The 20,111-nt window shown below is 41.2% G+C and overlaps 1 protein-coding gene across 1 annotated transcript in view; it reads right to left on the reverse strand.

Moving 5' to 3' along the window:
- Positions 1-20,111, reverse strand: part of cdh23 (cadherin-related 23) — a 215,694-nt gene that overhangs the window by 97,631 nt on the left and 97,952 nt on the right. Inside the window, exons 10-13 of the mRNA XM_061836939.1 lie at positions 13,177-13,289; positions 10,902-11,090; positions 6,338-6,487; positions 5,762-5,920 (exon numbers count right to left, since the gene is read on the reverse strand). Of these exons, the coding sequence (XP_061692923.1) occupies positions 5,762-5,920; positions 6,338-6,487; positions 10,902-11,090; positions 13,177-13,289 (611 nt within the window). The remainder of the gene's footprint in view (positions 1-5,761; positions 5,921-6,337; positions 6,488-10,901; positions 11,091-13,176; positions 13,290-20,111) is intronic.

Raw genomic sequence — 20,111 nt, forward strand, 5'->3', positions numbered from 1 at the left:
CCACCTCGGCGCCGAAAATGAGCCACATCGGCCGGCTGCGATGAGCCACGATGGCTCATCTCCGCCGCGGAAGTGGATCGGATGGGAGGTGGTTTGGCCGTGATCGCATATCATCTGAATATGGCTCAAAACAATAGTGTAATATTGCCCCGGTAATTTCACTCGGTTGTGAGGTGTTCTCCTTTTCGAAAAGAGCTTCCGTGTCACAAGGTGCGTGTTCATCTCCCATAGTTAGGGTGCACCGCGTGTTTTCATTGGCGAATGTCTGGGTGACATCACGGACAGAGGATGCAGCCAATATGGCGACCACTTGGATGTCGTAGAATTACACTTCTGCAGCATTGCGCATGGATTATGCCCTCTCTGCTCACATTTATTTTTTCGTATGGACATTGAAGTGGATAATGTTATATGTATTTTCCATTACAATATCTATTTTAGAATGTTTACAGGGATGACACTTGGCCTTTAAGAAAACCTTTATGATTGCCCTGGTAGTTTGCACAAGAGTAAAACCCGACTATATCGTGCCGTGAGGTTGCTTTATTGGGTCGCTCCTGCGCTCACATGACACAGTGGGAGCAGGAAAATGTCTCGTTTAGGCAGCTACAATTATTCAAAGCACATGTGAAGTGGTAAAAAATAGCCTTTAACTCAAAAGTAAAGAAAAGAGGTAGAACGAGAAAGGTGGGGGGCTGTATTGGACGCACAAATGGGAGCTCCAGTTTGAGCTGCCAGTGAAAAGGCTTAAAGCAGCTGGCAGCTTGGTGTTGCTGAAAGGCCTTCATCCTCCCCCTCTCTTTCTGCCTCTGTCCTCAATGATGAAAGAATGAGATTAGAGAGTTGTGACTACACTGAAGACACACATTGAATAGAAAGGGACAAAGTAGTAACAGCAGTATCGCTGAATGATGAGGGAGCAGAACTGACGTCAAGACATGACACAGTCACAATAGACATGTTTAACACGCAGCCGTAACTGGGGCAGGGATGTTCTTTTAACCGTAATGTGCTTTTTAGTGACATGATCAAACCCCAAATTATTCAATCAATTTTTCACGATTCATTATGTATCCTTGACACCTTGTCACAACAAATAAAATGACTATTTCCAAATGTTTTTAGAATATGTTTGGATCAACCCCCTTACAAGAGATATGTACCCCGACTCCCACCCTTGACGCACGATAGCTACTCCTTTTATTACTATTACTATTGGAAACACATCTCATTGATGGCAGCAGTAAATGAAATCACTCTGACAGATTGTCTTGACAGAAGTCATACGGAACAACCAACCAATCAAACCCAAACAGGGATTGAATATGATTATTCGATTACTCGGAAACTTGCCCCTCCTTTCGGTCAAGAAGTTTTGGACGCTTCCAACATGTAAAAAAAATGGGTCGAAAGCCCTTTGGTGTTCCAGCATGACTGTCTTTCAGAGCAAAAACCAAGGTCACTAATTACATGCTTGGAGGAGTTTGGAGTGGGAAGAACAGGAGAGAACCTGAACACAACCTTGTGTTTAGCAGAAAAAGTACAAGAAATGGGGCAACTGAGGAGGAAAATCTCCATTAATTTCATTCATTTTCCATCCCTGTTGATGCCATACCTACTGTAAGTGTACCAGATGCAAATGGTATGTCAAAAAGTAATAAACTTTGAACCCAATAAGCATGGGCATCAGCAAGATAAGGATGGCAGCTATGAACGTGGTTGAGAAGCTGCTAACCTGACAGCAAAACTGCAAGCTTGTAAACCACGGTGACCATCGAAGAGCCCCAAAACCACCAGCCAAAAAGCACTCACGTTCTCAACGTAAAACAATGAAAATGATCAAGGAGGCATACCCTCTGAAACCCTCTTTTGTAAAATCACGTTGATTTCTACCATCATTAGTAGCTTCAAATGTCTAAAGTCTCAAGAGTAAAAAAAAAAGGCACAAAGAGATGAAGTGAGAGAGGAAGGGATACAGACAAAAGAGTAAATCACTATAAATATTTATACTGATAAGTAACACTGCAAAGCATAAATATTAAACAGCTGTATTTGTGTGTGTACTTATGTGTTTGGTGTAAGTGTCCACAGGGATGCAGGAGTGGCCACTACAAAATGCATCAGCTACCTCTGTACATCAGCTCTGATCAGATGAGCAATGAATATTAACCTAAACCAAGCCTTTCAGCAACATTATCAGATTGCTTGTTGGGCACTTTTGAGAAGAGCTGGCAACAACATGCATAATTCCAATTAGCATAGGTATAAAGCATTGTATAAACATTACCTAGACTCCCCCCCATATAGATTCCTGCCTCTTCACACCACCGGGACAATTCTCAGCTACAGAAATGCACACAGCGCACACCTCTTGACAATGACATTCATTGTGAGTTCAAATGAGTAGTCCTATTGTATACGAAACGTATTTCATGGCTCTCTGGAAACATGAAGGTGCAGGTCAACGACCGAGGATACACACGGCAATCAACAGGTCAAATTTTGATATAAATTCTCTTATTCAAAAACACTGCACTATTTTTACTAACTCTAACCAAGTTATTCTAAAGCATGCTAGTTATGAGTCCAGATGTTGCCACTAAGCGCAAAAAGGAATTTTGTCAACACAGTAAACTTACAGTAAGTGGAAAGTACTCAAATATTTTGTCGGTTTGAACCGAAACTCAGCTATGAGAAAGAATGAGAAGTTCAGACATTTAGAAAGTCATGCACTAACTCAGACAAGTTACTTGTTAAAGAAAAAGGGCATTAAAGACCACAAATGATGAGTCTATGACATACAGGGAAAGACACACAACATAGTGTTTATTATTAATTGTTTGCTTCATGCTTATTTTACAGTTCGAAACAAAGGGAAATCTGTCTTTTCCCCAAGCAAAGAGAACAGAAACAAAATAAAACAAGAAAACACAAGAAAAAAAAACTATGAAGCAAAACAGAACCAATTCAGTCATCACAGCCTTTTTAATAGGCCATTAAGTTGTGCAGTAAGTCATAGTATAGGTATAATATGTCTGGACATGTACACCATTAAAATGAGACAGTCATCATTGTTTTTTTGTCATAAAAGTCATTTGGCCACTTTCCTTTGCCCCTCACGGACATCTGATGCCTTTGAGTCTCTCAACGCATTCATACAAGTGGACAAAATGTAGCCGTTGAGGACAATGAATGAGATGCAAAAGAGTTACACGGTGTATGGTGACATTACACTCTTATTACCATGAGCTCGGTTTAATATACAATAAATGCTCGACTTGTAATAACATCCATCCATCCATCCATTTTCTGAGCCGCTTATCCTCAACAGGGTCACGGGTGTCCTGGAGCCTATCCCGGAAATCTTCGGGCAAAAGGTGGACTACAACCTGAAGTGGTTGCTTTCCAATCATAGGGCACATGTAAAAAAAACACTCATCCGCAATCACATTCACAGCTAGTAGAGTCTTCAATCAATCTAAGCACACGTCTTTTCGGGAAGCTGGAGTACCTGGAGAAAATCCACACAGGCACAGAAATAACATGCAAATGCCTTCAGGTGAAGCTGGATTTGTCCCCCACATCCTCAGAGGTGTGAGGCAGATGTACTAACCAGTGAGCCCGGGCCTGCGTGGGTTTCCTCCCACATCCCAAAAACATCCATTAATTGAAGACTTTAAATTGCCCTTAAGTGTGATTGTGAGTTCAACTGGTTGTTTATTTCTATGTGCCCTGCGATTGGCTGGCAACCAGTTAAGGGTGTACTCCGCCTCCTGCCTGAAGATAGCTGGGATAGGCGCCTGCACTCCCGTGACCCCTGTGAGGCTAGGCGGCTCAGAAAATGGGTGGATGGATGGATACATTGTCCATGTAAATGAAATTACGTTTTATCTACAGTATACTGCATGTACCTTACAAAAAAATCTAGTGACCAGTACAGGGTGTAGCTGGGATAGGCTCCAATTACCCTTAAGCCTAACGAGCACAAGCGGTATCAAATATGCATGGCTGGTTAAAAATCCTACCTCCACTTGAAATAATTCCTCATGAGCACCACAAAGACATCAGGGGGTGACAGTCACTTGTTTAATCAAACAGCAGCATGGAAATAAACTGCCTGCTGCATTCATTGCATCACAACCGTTGTAACTCACTGTCTAAATTACTAATGAACTAAATTATGACAGAGCCACACTGGTAAACAAATCTGTGCAAACACATTACCGAACAAACACGCACGCACATGCACCGAACAAACACACACACACACACACAGACACACACACACACACACACACACCACACACACACACACACACACAACACTAGATTGTAATCATGTGGGCTAACTAATAGAGCCTACAATGACGCCATCTCATTTTAGCCATGTGTTGACTTTGAGGGAGTTGAAGGAGATAGTGAGTGTAGCCGCTTTGTGTGTGAGTGTTTTAATTTATTTCCATTTTCTGCTTTTAGTAAAGAGTTTGCAATGAGTAGGCAACATCTGTTTAATGTTTGTATTGTATCTTCAGTGCCATTCATTGTGTGTGTGTGTTACATCTTGTGTCAAATATGTATGTGTCCATTCCTCGCCAGACCTCACTGAGCACTGTCACATCTTTTTCTCTTTACAGCATGTTCACTCGGAGTACTCCATATTCAGAGGCAGGCTACACAAGGCCAACATCACCCAGACTTATCGGGCATTAGATTGCCCCGCAATCTCCATTTCATGAGCACCGGTCTATAAACACTATTGATTTTCACACTGGGGTTTTACACTTGAATCAAGTGGAACGTCTGAGGTGTGGCTGGGCTGTATTAAATGCCAATGAATAATAATTAAACAACATTTTTTTTAATCACCTATACAGTCACAATAATATGAATGGCCCTGTTAAGAGTAAATTTGTGCTATAGATTACGTATTAAGGCGTAATGGAGTCACAGTTCTGAGGTCCCGGGTTCAATCCCGGACCCGCCTGTGTGCAGTTTGCATGTTCTACCCGTGCCTGCGTGGGTTTCCTCCGGGCACTCCGGTTACCTCCCACATTCCAAAAACATGTAACATTAATTGGACACTCTAAATTGACCCTCGGTGTGATTGTGAGTGTGGCTGTTTGTCTCAATGTGACAGCTGGGATAGGCTCTAGCACTCCCCGTGACCCTTGTGAGGATAAGCAGCGAAAAAAATGGATGGATGGATGGATTGATTACTTTTTATAATATTGCATATGTTCGTCTTACATACTGACTTGGTGCATAAAGGAATACACAGTTTTGTTTGTTTTTTCAACACCCAGCCAATGGAGTTCTATAATCCTGATCCCATGCCCAGAGAAGTGGGCGGTTTGTATCAGGGAGGGCGTCTGGCATAAAAGTAAGACATACAAATCATGTGAGTTAGAAACATGACTTCCTGCTGCAAGGAGTAGCCAAAGAAGAACAAGACTTTACCGGCGTTACCCAGCTGTCAGTTTGCTGAGGCACACAGATGAGATTAGAACAATTTCACTGTACATTGCAAAAAAATACTTCTGAATTCTGATCATCTCATCTCAATTTACTCACAAATTGAATTATTCAGTGTGAAATATTATTTAAAGCAATACTGTAATACTGTAAAGCCATGATTTTTTTTTTTTTTAGGTGTATACACACCGGTTCATTGTACCTTGTCCGTTTAGTTGGTAAGTGGTCTTTCATTTGATTATGACATTGAGCATTCATTCATCGGGCTGTGCACTCGTTTGACACTCACCAGAATACGAAGCAGTGAGGTACCGCTGGGTGTATTTTCAGGGAGACTGATGTTGTAGAGAGATTTGCTGAAGATGGGTCTGTTATCGTTCTCATTGATAAGGTCAATAAAAATGCGGGCAAATCCCACATGGTCAGACATGGATTCATTGGCATAGAGCTGGAAAAAAAATATATAATAAGAAGGGTGCTGACAGTAATCATGAAAATTTAATCTGATACAGTGTACCAGGGAGGTCAAACAAGTCCTCAGTAGTGCAGAGAGGATACGTGATACTCATGAACCAAGATCCTAAAAAATATGTAAGGTCAGAGCTTTTAAGGCATTTGATGAACCTCCTTGTTGCGCGGCAACGGGTCTTGTGTACATCAAGGTCATTTAGAGTTTGAAAGACAAGACAAAGTTACTTTTTTAACTGTCATCAAAGGAGTTCTTCAGCTGAACCTTGCTGCATTTTTAGTGGTTTGTCTTCCACACCTCCGCCTTCTTACTTTTCAAAGTTGCAGGGTTTGGATACCAACCACAGGTGTGCGATTATATTCAAGGTGCAATAGGTATAGACATCTTTAAACTTACTGAAAAACTGTAGCTGCGGATTCGCTCATAGTCTAGTGGCATCGCAACCCTCATTCTGATGTCGGCACGCCCTTGTACGGCCGTGGGGGAGATGGTAAAGTATTCGGAATTGTTCCCTGTCAGGAACACCTGGAACATGCTGTTCACACCCTGCCACAGAAAGGATGAGAGTTTACAGAACAATATTGATTCAGGCAAAGAAATGGATTCCTCCATGATGGAGGATATATTGATACATTCAATGGAAACAGAGGCTTGTTTTCCACTTCATGTTTTTTTTTATGATTAATGGTTGAACAAGAGAAAACATATGCACTACAGTACAAAGAAACCAAGCAATAAAGTTACAACCCAGATCAAACTTGGTTCTTTACATTTGAATGTTAATATGATGCATAATAGCCAAAATACCTAAAGCAGAGAAATAACCAGACCCGGTTTGAGTTCATTTGCATCAAAGAGGTATTTTAAAGTGAAACTGTCTGTGCAGTCAACATATTTGAACAAGTTGTAGGTGAGCTATGGCTTTTTACTGACTTATACATTTTTTTTTTTTTTAATAGTGCAGGCAACTTTTACAGCATTGTTATAGAGAAGATGAAGGCTGACAGCTACATAGTGCTGCAAAAAAGTTTCTGATGGTGCTTTCTCTGTCTGGACATTTTATTTGGACAGTCTCCAAAAGGATTTTGCAGTTATTCTTCCTCCATTTGGACACATATCAAAGAAAATGATTCTGTTTGTTTTAATACATTTTAAAACTGTTTTATGAGCAGAAAGAGATGTTGTGATCGCTGATGACAACCGTGACTATCTACCTAAATACAGAAACGTACATCAGGGATTTGGTTCTGGCTCACAAAATGCTGGCGACTATGTGGGATGGAGTTTGAGTTGGAGAACATTGCCAACTATTGAGGTGACTCGACATTTGGCACTGTCTAATTTTTAACTATACTGTGGAAAAATCTTTCTATCTGACATGAAATTCCTTATCACCTCTAAAAAGAGCACCTAATGTCTTTGTCTGTCTTTCAAACACAGATAATCCCTCAACTACAAAAGTATGAATATAAATCAAGGCAGGGTCAAAATGACACCACAACCAGGACAAGTCCGTGGTTGCCTTGCGCCAAGACACCGTCTCTGGAGCCCCCCCAAACTCGACCCCTTTAAAGCTTCAGGGCAGCCTGTCGCATCACCACCGTGGCAGACAGAGGAAGATGAGTGCACTGGTCGATTAGTATTTTGCTGGCAGCCAAATAGCCCCCTTGTTTTTGTTTTTATCTGTGTGAGAACCATTGTGGCTGATGGCTCCTATTTAAAAGACCATCCAATATGCAGGGATGTCACCTCAAACTGCCCATAAATATAATTGCTCCTCCATTTACTTGAGCCTTTAGAAGCCCCTGATAAAAGTACCCTGTCAGGAGTGACATCCACAAAGTTTGTTGACAGGTTCCAGCATTAAAAAAAAAGTTTTATAGATGCCAGCCAAGCAGAAGAAGAGAGGGAAGAACTTACAGCTCAAGAGAGAGTGAGAGAGGGGTAACTACCACTTGTGTCATAGTCTCAAAAATAAAACATCTGCCTAGAATTTCTCCAACTACGGGAATGTAAGATCCCTGCCCAGGTGTAACGGCGTGTGAATGAGTGTGCACACCATTACTGACATGTGGGTTTTACCAGATCAAGACAAATCAAAACAAATACAAATGACCTCGAAAGCTTGCACGTGTATGTGAAACTAATGCATCAACCTTGAGTGAATCTGAGATTTACATTTCTTGATGCTGAGGTAATTTGGTGGTTGTTCTTTGATTAAGTCGTGTCAAATCCTCTGAGGGATTTCACTCTGTTTACTGAACTTTCCTACTGTGTATAAATAAACAACAATACAGTATAACAATAAAAAAAACACAAGTTTACATTCGATATCTAAAAGATACACTTTTTTTTCATTATATGGTATGAAATCGGACTAAATATTTCCTCCTTTAGGTCAATTAGGATTACCCAAAACTTTTCTACATGTATTAGCTCAATGCCAGAATAAGGAGAAAATACTTTTTTTGTGTGTGCAACATTTAATTACAGCCGGCACAGTGGATCAGCTAGTAAAGCGTTGGCCACAGTTCTGAGGACCTGGGTTCAATCCCGGCCTCGCCTGTGTGGGGTTTGCATGTTCTCCCTGTGCCTGCGTGGGTTTTTTCCAGGCACTCCGGTTTCCACCGACATCCCAAAAACATGCAACATTAATTGGACACTCTAAATTGGCCCTAGGTGTGATTGTGAGTGCGGCTGTTTGTCTCGATGTGCCCTGCGACTGGCTGGCAACCAATTCAGGGGTACCTGGCCTCCTGCCTGTTAACAGCTAGGATAGGCTCCACCACTCCCCGCGACCTTTGTGAGGATAAGTAGCTAAGAAAACAGATGGATGAATTGGTGGATATTTAATTACCGGTACTTTTGTTTTAAGTCAGAAGTTTACATAGGTTGCTTTAGTGTTTGGTACCATTGTCTTTACACTGTATCTTCTTCTTTTCCTTTCGGCTTGTCCCGTTAGGGGTCGCCACAGCGTGTCTTCTTTTTTCCATCTTAACCCATCTCCTGCATCCTTTACACTGTATAACTTGGGTTAAAGTTTTCGGATATCCTTCCACAATTTTGACAAATTTTCCCAGACAAAACTGATGTAACCGAGCCCCGTTTGAAGAAAGCCTTGCTCGCATGTATATTTTTAGCTCTGGTCATGACTTTTTACTGGACTGAGATCAGGATTTCATGATGAGCACTCTAAAAACATGGTCTTTGTTCTCCTTAGCCTCTTTGGTAGTGGGCTTTTGGTCATTGTCGGTCTAGCTATATCTTCCTGGCTGATGCCTTGAGATGTTGCTTCAGTATTTCCACATAATGTTCTTTCCTCATATTTTAACTATCTTGTGAAATGTACCAGTCCCCAAAATGTCAAAACAAACCGACATGATGATCATTCTACTTTTTCCTCCCAATATAACAATGCTCATTATGCCCAAAGAATTCCATTTCAGGTTCTTCAGACCATATCACATGTCTAGAAATTAAGGTTTTTGTTCCTGTACGCATTTTCAAACTGTACTCAGGCTTTTTTTTTTTAAATGTTTCTTTAGAAGTCATAGCTTCCTCCGAGTATTGTGGCCTTTCAGCCCATATTTGTACAGAATTCATTTCACTGTGGAAAGTAACACACTCATACCAGCTTCACCCAGCATCTTCATAGGGTATTTTGTTCTTGGGTTGATATGCATATTTCAGAGCAAAGTACATTCACCTTTTGGACACTGAACATATCTCCTTCCTGATTTCTGGACATTGTATCATTGTTCGAACTGATGAACATGACACCTCTTGAAATTGCACCCAAGGATGAACCAGACTAGTGCAAGGCCACAATTTCCGACGTCTTTGCTGAGTTCTTCTGACGTTCTGCTGATGTTGCACAAAGATGCAATCTGTTCCTTCAAATACATCCACAGGTATTTATCGAATTAACAAAAACGTTGTCAGTAACTCTACCAGAAGCTTCCAACGACATGACATCCTCATCTGAGTTTTCCCAAATTGTTTAAAAACATAGTAATCTTACTATATGTAAACTATGTGTTTAAAATACACAGCTTGTATCCAAGTGGGGCACCTCGTCGAGGAAATATGGTAAATTTATCACAATAATTCATTTTTATCCTTTAAATTAAATTAAATTCTTTAAATTCTAAATGAAACTAGAAATTTGGCTATAACATTTCACTTTCTGAACCAATGCAGCTCCATGCGTGTACATAATCTGTTCAACAATGCACTAAACACTAAAAAATGTTCGGGACGCTGCCCCGAGAAGGCCATATTTTTGCCATCATCTCAAAGATTCGGGGTTAAATTTAATTTGATCTCAATAAAATACATTTTAGTAGGAAGACATTATTATTATTCATGTTCTTAATTTTTTAAGAATAAACTTGAGTGTATTTTTTTTATTTACCTAATCACCATTTAAAGTGGTAAATGCCCCTAATCCATGCAGTAGTGCATTACTTATTGAAAACTTGAAAAATATATATTTTTACGCTCTATGTTCTCTCTACCATTCCCCACCATCCACTTGACTTGTAGTTATCTGACAAATTCCACCCTGACTGCTTCTGTACCTAAATCAATCAGAGTTGACTAGCTTTCTGCTTATCTGCACCCTCGGTGATTGATTTTCCTCGTTAAGCATAATTTGATGCTCTGTCCCATCCCTTCCAGACCAAATTAAATTGTAGTGAAGTCCAATGTGCAGGTGTTGGCTGTGTGCACAAGCATGTGTGCAGCATTTGAGAACGAGAGAGAGAGAGACAAAGTGATAGGAGGCTTAAAGTGAACTGAATGTGTGCATGTGCTGTGATTGGATGACTAATAGATAAGGCTAATAGTAAGTGGCAGGAACACCAAATGTCCTGTTTAAAAATGTCTAAATGATTACGATTGACCGACAATAGTATCAAGTCAACCTTACAGTGAGTGGCAGCGACAGTGATGAACCCACCTCATCCTTGTCTTCAGCCTGGATGAAGAGGGGCAGCGCAAAGCCCACCTGGGCGAGTTCAGTGATGCGGACACGGTACTCAGAACTGTTGAACTTTGGGGCATTGTCATTCTTGTCAATAAGTAGGATGGTGAAGGTGGTCCTGACTGTAGCTTCTGATGGACTGCGATCTTCTTTCAGCTCCGTGGCCTTACCGAGAGCCACAACGGAAGAACCCATTGTGCAGAGATAGACGATGAGACGAAGACAAGAGACACAATACGTCAAACTAAATGTAATTTATGATGGAAGCTGTCAGCACACATTCTCGACAGGCATTTACAGCTTTTCATTTATCGAATCAAAAAAGAGCACAAGTTGAATCAGAGGGCTAAAAGTGAGGCCAAAGGAGAACCCCGACACGTAGACCAATTCACACAGAGGCACAATGAGATTTAAGAGAAAATAGTTCAATCGAGAAGACCTAATTGCGCAATTTCTCTCTCTGGCTGTCTGAGGATTGAAGTTTCTGCAAAGAAAAAAAAAGAAAGCAGGCGGGGGTGTAGAAATGGGGTTGGACTTTCGATGGTGCGATGATGGTTGATAGAGGTGTGCTACAAGCAGCAGAGCATACTGCTGGTGTCCAGGTAGTAATATAGCCATCCCAATGTCACTTTTCCTACATAATCTCAACATTATCTAGCCTGAAGTTGAAAAATATGTCGTATTATGCTGCCTTACAAAAATCAATAGCATCACTACCAAGGAAGCATAAGCAGAGAGAGAATGAGGGGAGGAAAACAAATCTATATCTTATAAATATATTTTGGGGGGACATTTTTCCCAGCATTTTCACTTATTCTGCTTTTCATCTTATTCATTATTGATTTAAATTAAAAAGATTAAGTAAGACTGGAATATATTTGCAAGTATCCCTTTTCATTTTGAGTCAGAGCGTGAGAGAAAGTACACCGGCCTACCACAGAAACACATACAGCTTTGTATGAACAATAAGACTAAATCTGCATATAAGTGTGTTTCCAGAAGGTCATATAGTAAGCACCATCATTTTGAAGTTCAAGTGTGAATGATTTGACTCAACATAACATTGAACTTTACACTCCAACATTGCCGTCACATTGATAACAAAAGCTCTTTGATTGTGTATCTTTCCACTTTCAAGGAGCTCTTCGACATCCATTTCACGCAATCTCTTGCGCTCTGTGAAAAATCCTCCGTGCACAATAATGGCTGAAAAGAAATTACGGCAAAAAAAAAAAAAAGAAAGAAAAGAAAAGTGAGGTTGGAAGTTGACGAGAAAGGGGGTGTGCAAGCCAAGCGTGATACACTTTAGGCTCAGGGCAGGGACAGAGGAATTGAGAGAAAGCATCCACTTAAAAAAAGGAGGACAAAGAAGAGTAGGAGGGAGCAACATAACAGCCCTTCAAATCGGCAAGGGCACTAAATCCTATTCCTTTATCTTGTGCAACTCAGTTCCTCAAACTCTCCCTGGACAAGCTGTAGGCTGTTTACTGCTCACAAACCTGCAAAGGGGACATTATCAAAGCATCAAACCACAAATGCCTGCACACATTATCAGGGTGACAATTGTGCGGGAGCACATTATCTATCGGTGTACACATGTTAGATGAACTCTTGACCTTGAAAGTAAATATTTACACTTTCTGGTTTCTCATGGAAGTACAGTCCAGTTCAAAAGTCTTTGGCTTCCATTGGGTTTGTTCTTTTAGCAATGTCATAATGATCATATTGAACTACAATGGCACTAAGTAGAGGTCATTCCTTTGAACTGATGAAAACACATCGTAGGGTTTTGTATTTCTGTTTGTCCATCCATGTGTTAATTAGCTAAATACTTGCTGGTTTGTGGAGGATGGAGAACAAAAGGGAGTTGCTCGCACGATTTCGTGTGTTCAGTGTTTCAATGATATCATATTGACCCACGTCGTTAAAAAAAAAGCACCCTGATTCACATTATGATCAACATGGATTCAAATTGATAATAACAGAGATTAACTGTTGTGATTTGAAATGCAAACACATCAGAGGGCGACCAGCATCCCTTCACAAATTCTGCCCGACTTCAGATGTTCCAACGTAGCTTGAGAACCATCTTAATTGGCAGGATGACCAAAATGGAACATTTTAATTGAATGTGCCAGTGTAAACCCATTTACAGCTCGATAAAGATGAGGTGGATTGACATCTGGTCGCTGGTTCATGATGTGACAGTCACTTCCATGACATGAATGCTTCGGCCCATTTAGCAGCTCACCTTTACACTAAGAGAGAATCCTGCTGAGTAGAGTGGGTTTTCTCTGTCCAGCTGACCATTCACTGTCAGACGACCACTGATGTAGTCCAGGGAAAAAACACTGTTGGTGTTCCCTAGTTGGAAGGATGGATGGGTGGATGGAGAGTGAGGGAAGAAAAGATGAGAAAGTCAGAGGGCCAAATGAAACTGGCGCTGTGCTTAATTCAACAGAACCCCTGGGATGCAGCATGGAGCCTCTGGAAGGGAAAGGTGGTAGGTGAGCAATGTGGATTTCTCTATCATGCAATATGGATAGAGCTTCTGTTCCTCTGTCTTTCTTCACTCCACCTTAGGCTGACCCACTACTTCTAACCGGTTCACACTGTAGCCGTTTGTTTCATCCCTCACTGTTTGAGTCACTTCCATTGCTGCGTTCTCTTTGCCAGTTTTATGTTAGATACAATATGGGAAATGTGCCATGTTTATGCTTATTTCAAGTTTACCAAGGTCATTCATGTTTTAGCATGTCATCCTGACATTCTACTAATGAGCAACTTATTTTTAAACTCCAATATGTAGGTAACAATACAGCATAATGGTATCCATCCATCCATTTCCTGATCAGGTTATCCTCACTAGGGTCACAGGTGTAGCCTTTCCCAGCTATCTTCAGGCAGGAGGCTAGGTACACCCTGAACTGCTTGCCAGCCAATCGCAGTGAACATGGAGACTGAAAGCAATTGCACTCACAATCACATTTAGGGGCAGTTTAGAGTCTCCAATGAACATTTGTTTTTGGGATGTGAGAGGAAACCAGAGTGCCCGGAGAAATCCCACCCAGGCACGGGGGAACATGCAAACTCCTCACAGGCAGTGCCGGGATTTGAAACATGGTCCTCTGTGAGGCCAACGATCTAACCAGATTCCCCACCGTCCCGTTGTATATTTGTATATCTTACTGTATATTACTTACTGCAAACATTGCTCGTTTTTCATGCCCGTGTAAGAGGTCCTGGATGACGCAATTTTTGTGTACAGCATTCCAACTTTGATGTGTAGTTATTGAGACAAAAACCAAATGAGTCTAACACATACTGTCTCATGAAGGAGAAATAAGGAAACATGGATCCCCAACAGTTGTGAATTGTTATTCAAGGTCAACCCATTGTGGAAATTAGGTACTCCCTACAAAAGACATGATAAGAAGCAAATAAGTTAGTTCATGTTTCAAACATACAGTCATTATCCAGGTACATCAGTATTATCAGATCACCTCAAGCTCTGGTAATTTTAGCTTTAGCAATGCAATGTACAGTATCAAAACAAAGCAAAAACTCTGAAATGTAACTTGATTACCAGCACAAGCAGTGTTCTGGTTGGGCCATCCAAATCTCATGCATCACAACAGCACAGTGCTCTAATAAACATATAAGTACAGGAGACATTTTGTCGAGCCTTTGAAGTGTTCTGGCAGTTTATTTGTTCTCATTTTATAAAATTATCTGAGGTTGCTAATGCAGTGAAACATACATGTCAAAATGAAAAAGTTGTCATTGCAAGACCAACATACTGCACATTGCTGATAAATGAAAAGATGCTCTAAGTTGATGCAGAGTCAATCCTCTGTTTTAAAAACATCAATGAATATAAACCACTCTGGGAATCTGCAATTAAGAAAAAGTCTTATTCAAAAATCTAGCAGTTAACATTTGCGAAATGATTGATTTCATCAGAATAAGCTTTATTAGCCAATTATGTAAATAGCACAGGAGAAATGTCTCTTGTAGTTTGTGCCTCCTTAGTATGACACACATGTTGAGTCTGAAAAACAATAGATAGACAGTCAATCGACAGGGAACATTTTCATTCATAGTTGAGCAAAGTTGTGCAAAGGATGCAATCTTCAAACATTTAGAGCAGTTAGAATGCCTATGAGAGTGATAGTCCACTGCAATGACCATTGTGCACTGAGTGTATGCAGTTTAAAGTGACTAGTCATGCAATAGTCTTTTGAATATAATAGTAATACTGTTAATATTAATTTAATTGCAAGAGGGAAGAACCTGTTGGAATACCTGCTAGTTTTGGTTTGCATTGATTGGTAGCGCCTACCCGATGGAAAGAGCTGGAAGAGCTGGTAACAAGGATGTGGAAGGTCCGATAGGACTCTTCCGCTTTTCTAGTTTGGGTCATGTGCAAGTCCTCAGAGGTGGGTCAGGTGGTGCCAACAATTCGTTCACCAGTTTTGATTCTCTGTTGCAGTCAGAATTTGTCCTTCTTATGTAGCCCAACCAGACTGTGATGGATGTACCCAGTACTGATTCAATGACCGTTATGTAGATCTGTGTCAGCAGCTCTTGTGGCAGGCCGTGCTTCCTCAGAAGCAGCGAGAAGTACATCATTTGCTGGGATTTTTTTGAGGATGGTGTTTATGTTTGTCTTCCACTTCTGGTCCTGTGAGACCTGTAATTCCCAGGAACTTGAAGGTCTCCTCAGTTGACACAAGACAGTTGGACAGTGTGAGGGGCAGCTGTGGTGAAGGATATCTCCTGAAGTCCACAATCATCTCTCTAGTCTTTAGTCTGTTCAGGTCCAGGTTGTGCTGGCCACACCAAAGCTCCAGTCTCTTTGCTTTCTGCTGGTATGCAGACTCATCAGAGTCTTTCAGTAGTTTGACAGCCGGGTGCCTTGAGGTGCAGTCATTTGTGTGGAGTGAGAAGAGCAGCGGGGGAGATCATCCAACCTTGGAGGGACCCTGGTGCTGATAGTTTGTGTGGATGAGGTGGTGTCCCTCAGCTTCACCTGTGTCCTGACTGTCAGGAAGTTGTAGATCCACCAGCGGATGACAGGTGAGACACAGAGCTGGAGAAGCATGGAGAAGAAGAGTTCGGGGAGGATGGTGTTAAACACAGAGCTGAACAGGATCCTCGCATAGGTTCCCACTCTGTTGAAGTGTTCAAGGAGAAAGTATAGACCCATGTTGACTGCATCATCCGCATACCTGTTAGTTCAGTAGGTAAACTGCTGTGGGCCGAAAGAAACACACACACAGAGCAATTTGGGGACACAAGGTCTGGACCCGTTTGAAGATGCACCTTACGTCCTGTTCTTGGATGGTAAAAGGATGAGTCGGAGATGTTGAAGTGGTAAGTGATGCAACTTGGTGGGTTTGTGGAGTCAAAGTGTTCTTTTCAAATCTGCAGCAGAAGCTGTTCAGGTCGTCAGCTCGCCCACTATTGTGGTCTACTGGGCGAGATCGTCACTTGTAATTAGTTAGAGATTGTAGTGTGTCCCAGACCGATTTGGAGTTATTAGGGCCAAACGTTTTTTCCAGTTTTGCTGCATGATCCCTTGTTCTTTTATCTGTTATCTAATCTTGTTTTTGTGACACCTGTAAATTGTGGTGACATCACTACAGTCTCTGTACTCTTTCAAGAGCAGCACTAACACTGCAACACTATCATGAACACTATCACTTCTTCTTCTTCTTTTCCTTTCAGCTGGTCCCGTTAGGGGTTGCCACAGCGGGTAGAGAAGCTTACAGCACCCAGTATTCCCAGGCGGTCTCCCATCCAAGTACTAACCAGGGCCAAACCCACTCAGCTTCCGACATCTGACGAGATCGGGCGTTCTCAGGGTCGCATCAGTAAGCAGTAAGCCATCATGAACACTATCACTGCCTTCAAATAACTCCCACCCTTCCTTTTAACTTTCTTACCTTTTCTACTCTTGTTGTGCCTCACGTGTTATAATATCTGTCAGTAAAGTTAGAGTACAGGTGTCACTAAAAGTCCATTTTAAACTCGGACAACAAGCTACAAGTCTTGCCCTTCAGTGTGTGCCAGACGATCAACTGATATGTCCGCGAAGAGATCCTATGCTGTTTGCTTTGTTTGTGTGATGGGACAATTCGTGGCCGCTAACGGTGGCAGCACGCCTGCTCACAATATCCTAAACATTCGACAGCTCCTGAACAAGAGGAAAATTGCTCTGCTGGAGCTACGTCTGTATTCACCTGGGACCTGATATTTTTCCTCCTTTTCAAACAACGAGAGGTCACCAGAGAAACGTGTTTTGAAGATATGGACAACACCAGGATGACCGTGACGATGTGCTGCAAAGGATCCCAGAAGAATGCTTCTGAGTCTACATGAGGATGTGACAGCGAAAGCTAAGAAACTGCTTTAGAACCCAGAGGGAGTACTTCAAAGTGGAAAACTTGTAGTTTGGATTTAATTTATATCTTTTCTAACACAACTCGTCGTCTCTGATCATATGTATCTGTTTTGTTTTACCTGACCACTGTTAGAGACTGTTAAAGTAAATCTTAACCATTGTTACTGTTGCATGAGCACGTACACACTGTATCACGCTATTCAGGAACATTGACTGCTGTCGTGCTTTGATTGTAATGCAGTTTGAGAGCTCCAGTATGTACTGTATTTGTCGGAGAGCTGGCTGGAGAGGCCCCCTATGCAATGTGTAGATAGAGGCAAGGCATACATGTGAATGTTATCAGAAACATCTTCTCAACGAAGATGCGAACAATAGAGCAGACAGAGCTGAATGAAATGACCCTGAAGGTCAAGTCAAGTCCAACTGGAACTAATTCACTTACAGTATGTCTTCTGTCAATACATTCTGTGCTGACCAGCTGACAGGACACACAGTCCTACATCTTCTACATTGTGGATGCCAAACTGGATATTTTGGAAACATGCTCAGCAAAATCTATTCACTGCTTCTGAAAAATGGCATATATACGATAAAGTATGTCAGTGCATGTGCTCTTCAGTGGAGAACGACAACTTAAACCACATCAGCTCTCCCATGAATTACATCTTAATAATAATAGCGATAATAAGATAATCATTATTTTGTAATAAAAATAACAAAAAACGATATCATCAGCACGGCACGGTGAATCAGTGGGTAAATCGTTGGCCTCACAGTTCTGAGGACCGGGGTTCAATCCCGGCCCCGTCTGTGTGGAGTTTGCACGTTCTTCCCGTGTCTGCATTGGTTTTCTCTGGGGACTCCGGTTTACTCCCACATCCCAAAAACATGCAACATCAATTGGACACTCTAAATTGCTCCTAGGTGTGATTGTGAGTGTGGCAGTTTGTCTCTTTGTGCCCTGCGATTGGCTAGCGACCAGTTCAAGGTATACCCTGCCTCCTGCCCGTTGACAGCTGGGATAGGCTCCAGCAACTCTCCGTGACCCTCGTGAGGATAAGCGGCAAAGAAAATGGATGGATGGATAGATATCATCAAAGGTATCAATTTATACATTGACACTGGGTGTTCAGAATAGTTAAAATGAACCGCATTCTATCGAGATTTTTTTAATTCAATATTTTGGATTACTCTGCTGCACCAATTTTCATTGGTTCTATATTGTTGGAAACATCAGTTTTTAAAAACTTACTGATATGGTGCTTTGTGGGGGTGGGGTGGTGGCAAGAACACATACACAAGAGTGTAAGTGTAGACCAACTCGCCAGCTTGCTCGAACTAGCCTTTATGTACAAGCTCAACACAATGTGGGACGTTAACACGCTTATCTATATAGATTTTGCACGTCTTATAAGGAATAGTTCCTATATGTTGCTATGTTGTTCCTTGTTCTTTGTTCTGAATGTCTTACCAGGGCAGCACTGACTAACCTTTTTACTCAATTGGTCATTAAAGCTGATTCTGATGTGCACAAGTACAGTGACCCATGTCAGAAAAGGCCAGTATTGGTCAAACCGACTGTCAGTCAATTGACGCAATGCGATCGATGTATTGGGCACACCTGAATCAAGCGACAGAATGCATGATAGGCTGAGTTTTTTTGGTTTTGTTTTTTTTTGCCCCGCGGTCATGCGATCAACCAAAACTGCCTCACTTGATCGTAATTGACGCATTGAGCACCCCTGGTCTAAGGGAATCACTGACATCCTGAAAAAAAAGGGTCATCATCACAAATATTGACTATTCCCGTAAGTTGGATTCATTTTCCAAAAAGAGTATTTAAAACTTAGCATATGCTTATTTTTGCTTTCCCGTATTATGATAAGAAACATGTAAAACTGTTCTTCATTCTTTCATAGTGAAAAAAAAATTGTCTTAGCAAAAACTTGGCCACAGTGTACATAACAAAGGCTGAATCGTACACACACAAACACATTTCAGAATAATTGTACTTTAACATTACATAAATATCTTCAGTATATCAATTCAGTGGACAATTAAGTACACTTGCACAATCTAATGAGCTCAAATACAAGACCAGTATCAAAAATTCCAACTTCATAATGATAAAAATGCTTTAAATTTCCACATCAGGGATATTTCACTGTAACAATGTCCTTGTTACTGTGAGCGTAGTCGGTCATGATGTAGAATTACAGTGCGTATTGTCTGTTGACACCAACTATTGACTGTTTCTCAAATTTTGTCCTTTACATAGCTACAGTAGGTGATGTTGCAAAAAATATAAAGCACCCATATCTATTCTTTCCCCACACAGTTAAAATACATTCAAGGGAGGTCGATTGAAATTAAATAAGTGTAAAAGTGTGAGTGTGAAAGGTTGTCTGTCAGTTTTTTGATTGACAGGTGATAAGTCCTAGGGGTACACCACCCCTCACCTCAAGTGGGAAAACATAGACTTGGGCCCCTCTCCCAAGTCCCTACCCTGCACGGAGGATATATAGATTATTGAAGACAGCTTTAGATGCACTCATTACTCCGTCATCGTGTGAGCAAACAACTCTCAAATTGCTTCACTTTCAAACAAAAAATGTAACCTTTTGCTTTTCTGTTCTTTGAAATGCTTTTTTTCATGTCTGTGTAATCTGTCCAAAAGTGTTCCCTTGTGTTTCTAAAATGCCTCCGATTTTGTTGATGGATCCAAAGCACCTACAGCGCTAACATTAATATTTGACATCAAATGTCAATTGACCAGGTTG

This window comes from Syngnathoides biaculeatus, chromosome 12 (genome assembly GCF_019802595.1).
Source record: "Syngnathoides biaculeatus isolate LvHL_M chromosome 12, ASM1980259v1, whole genome shotgun sequence".
NCBI classification, from domain to species: Eukaryota; Metazoa; Chordata; class Actinopteri; order Syngnathiformes; family Syngnathidae; genus Syngnathoides; species Syngnathoides biaculeatus.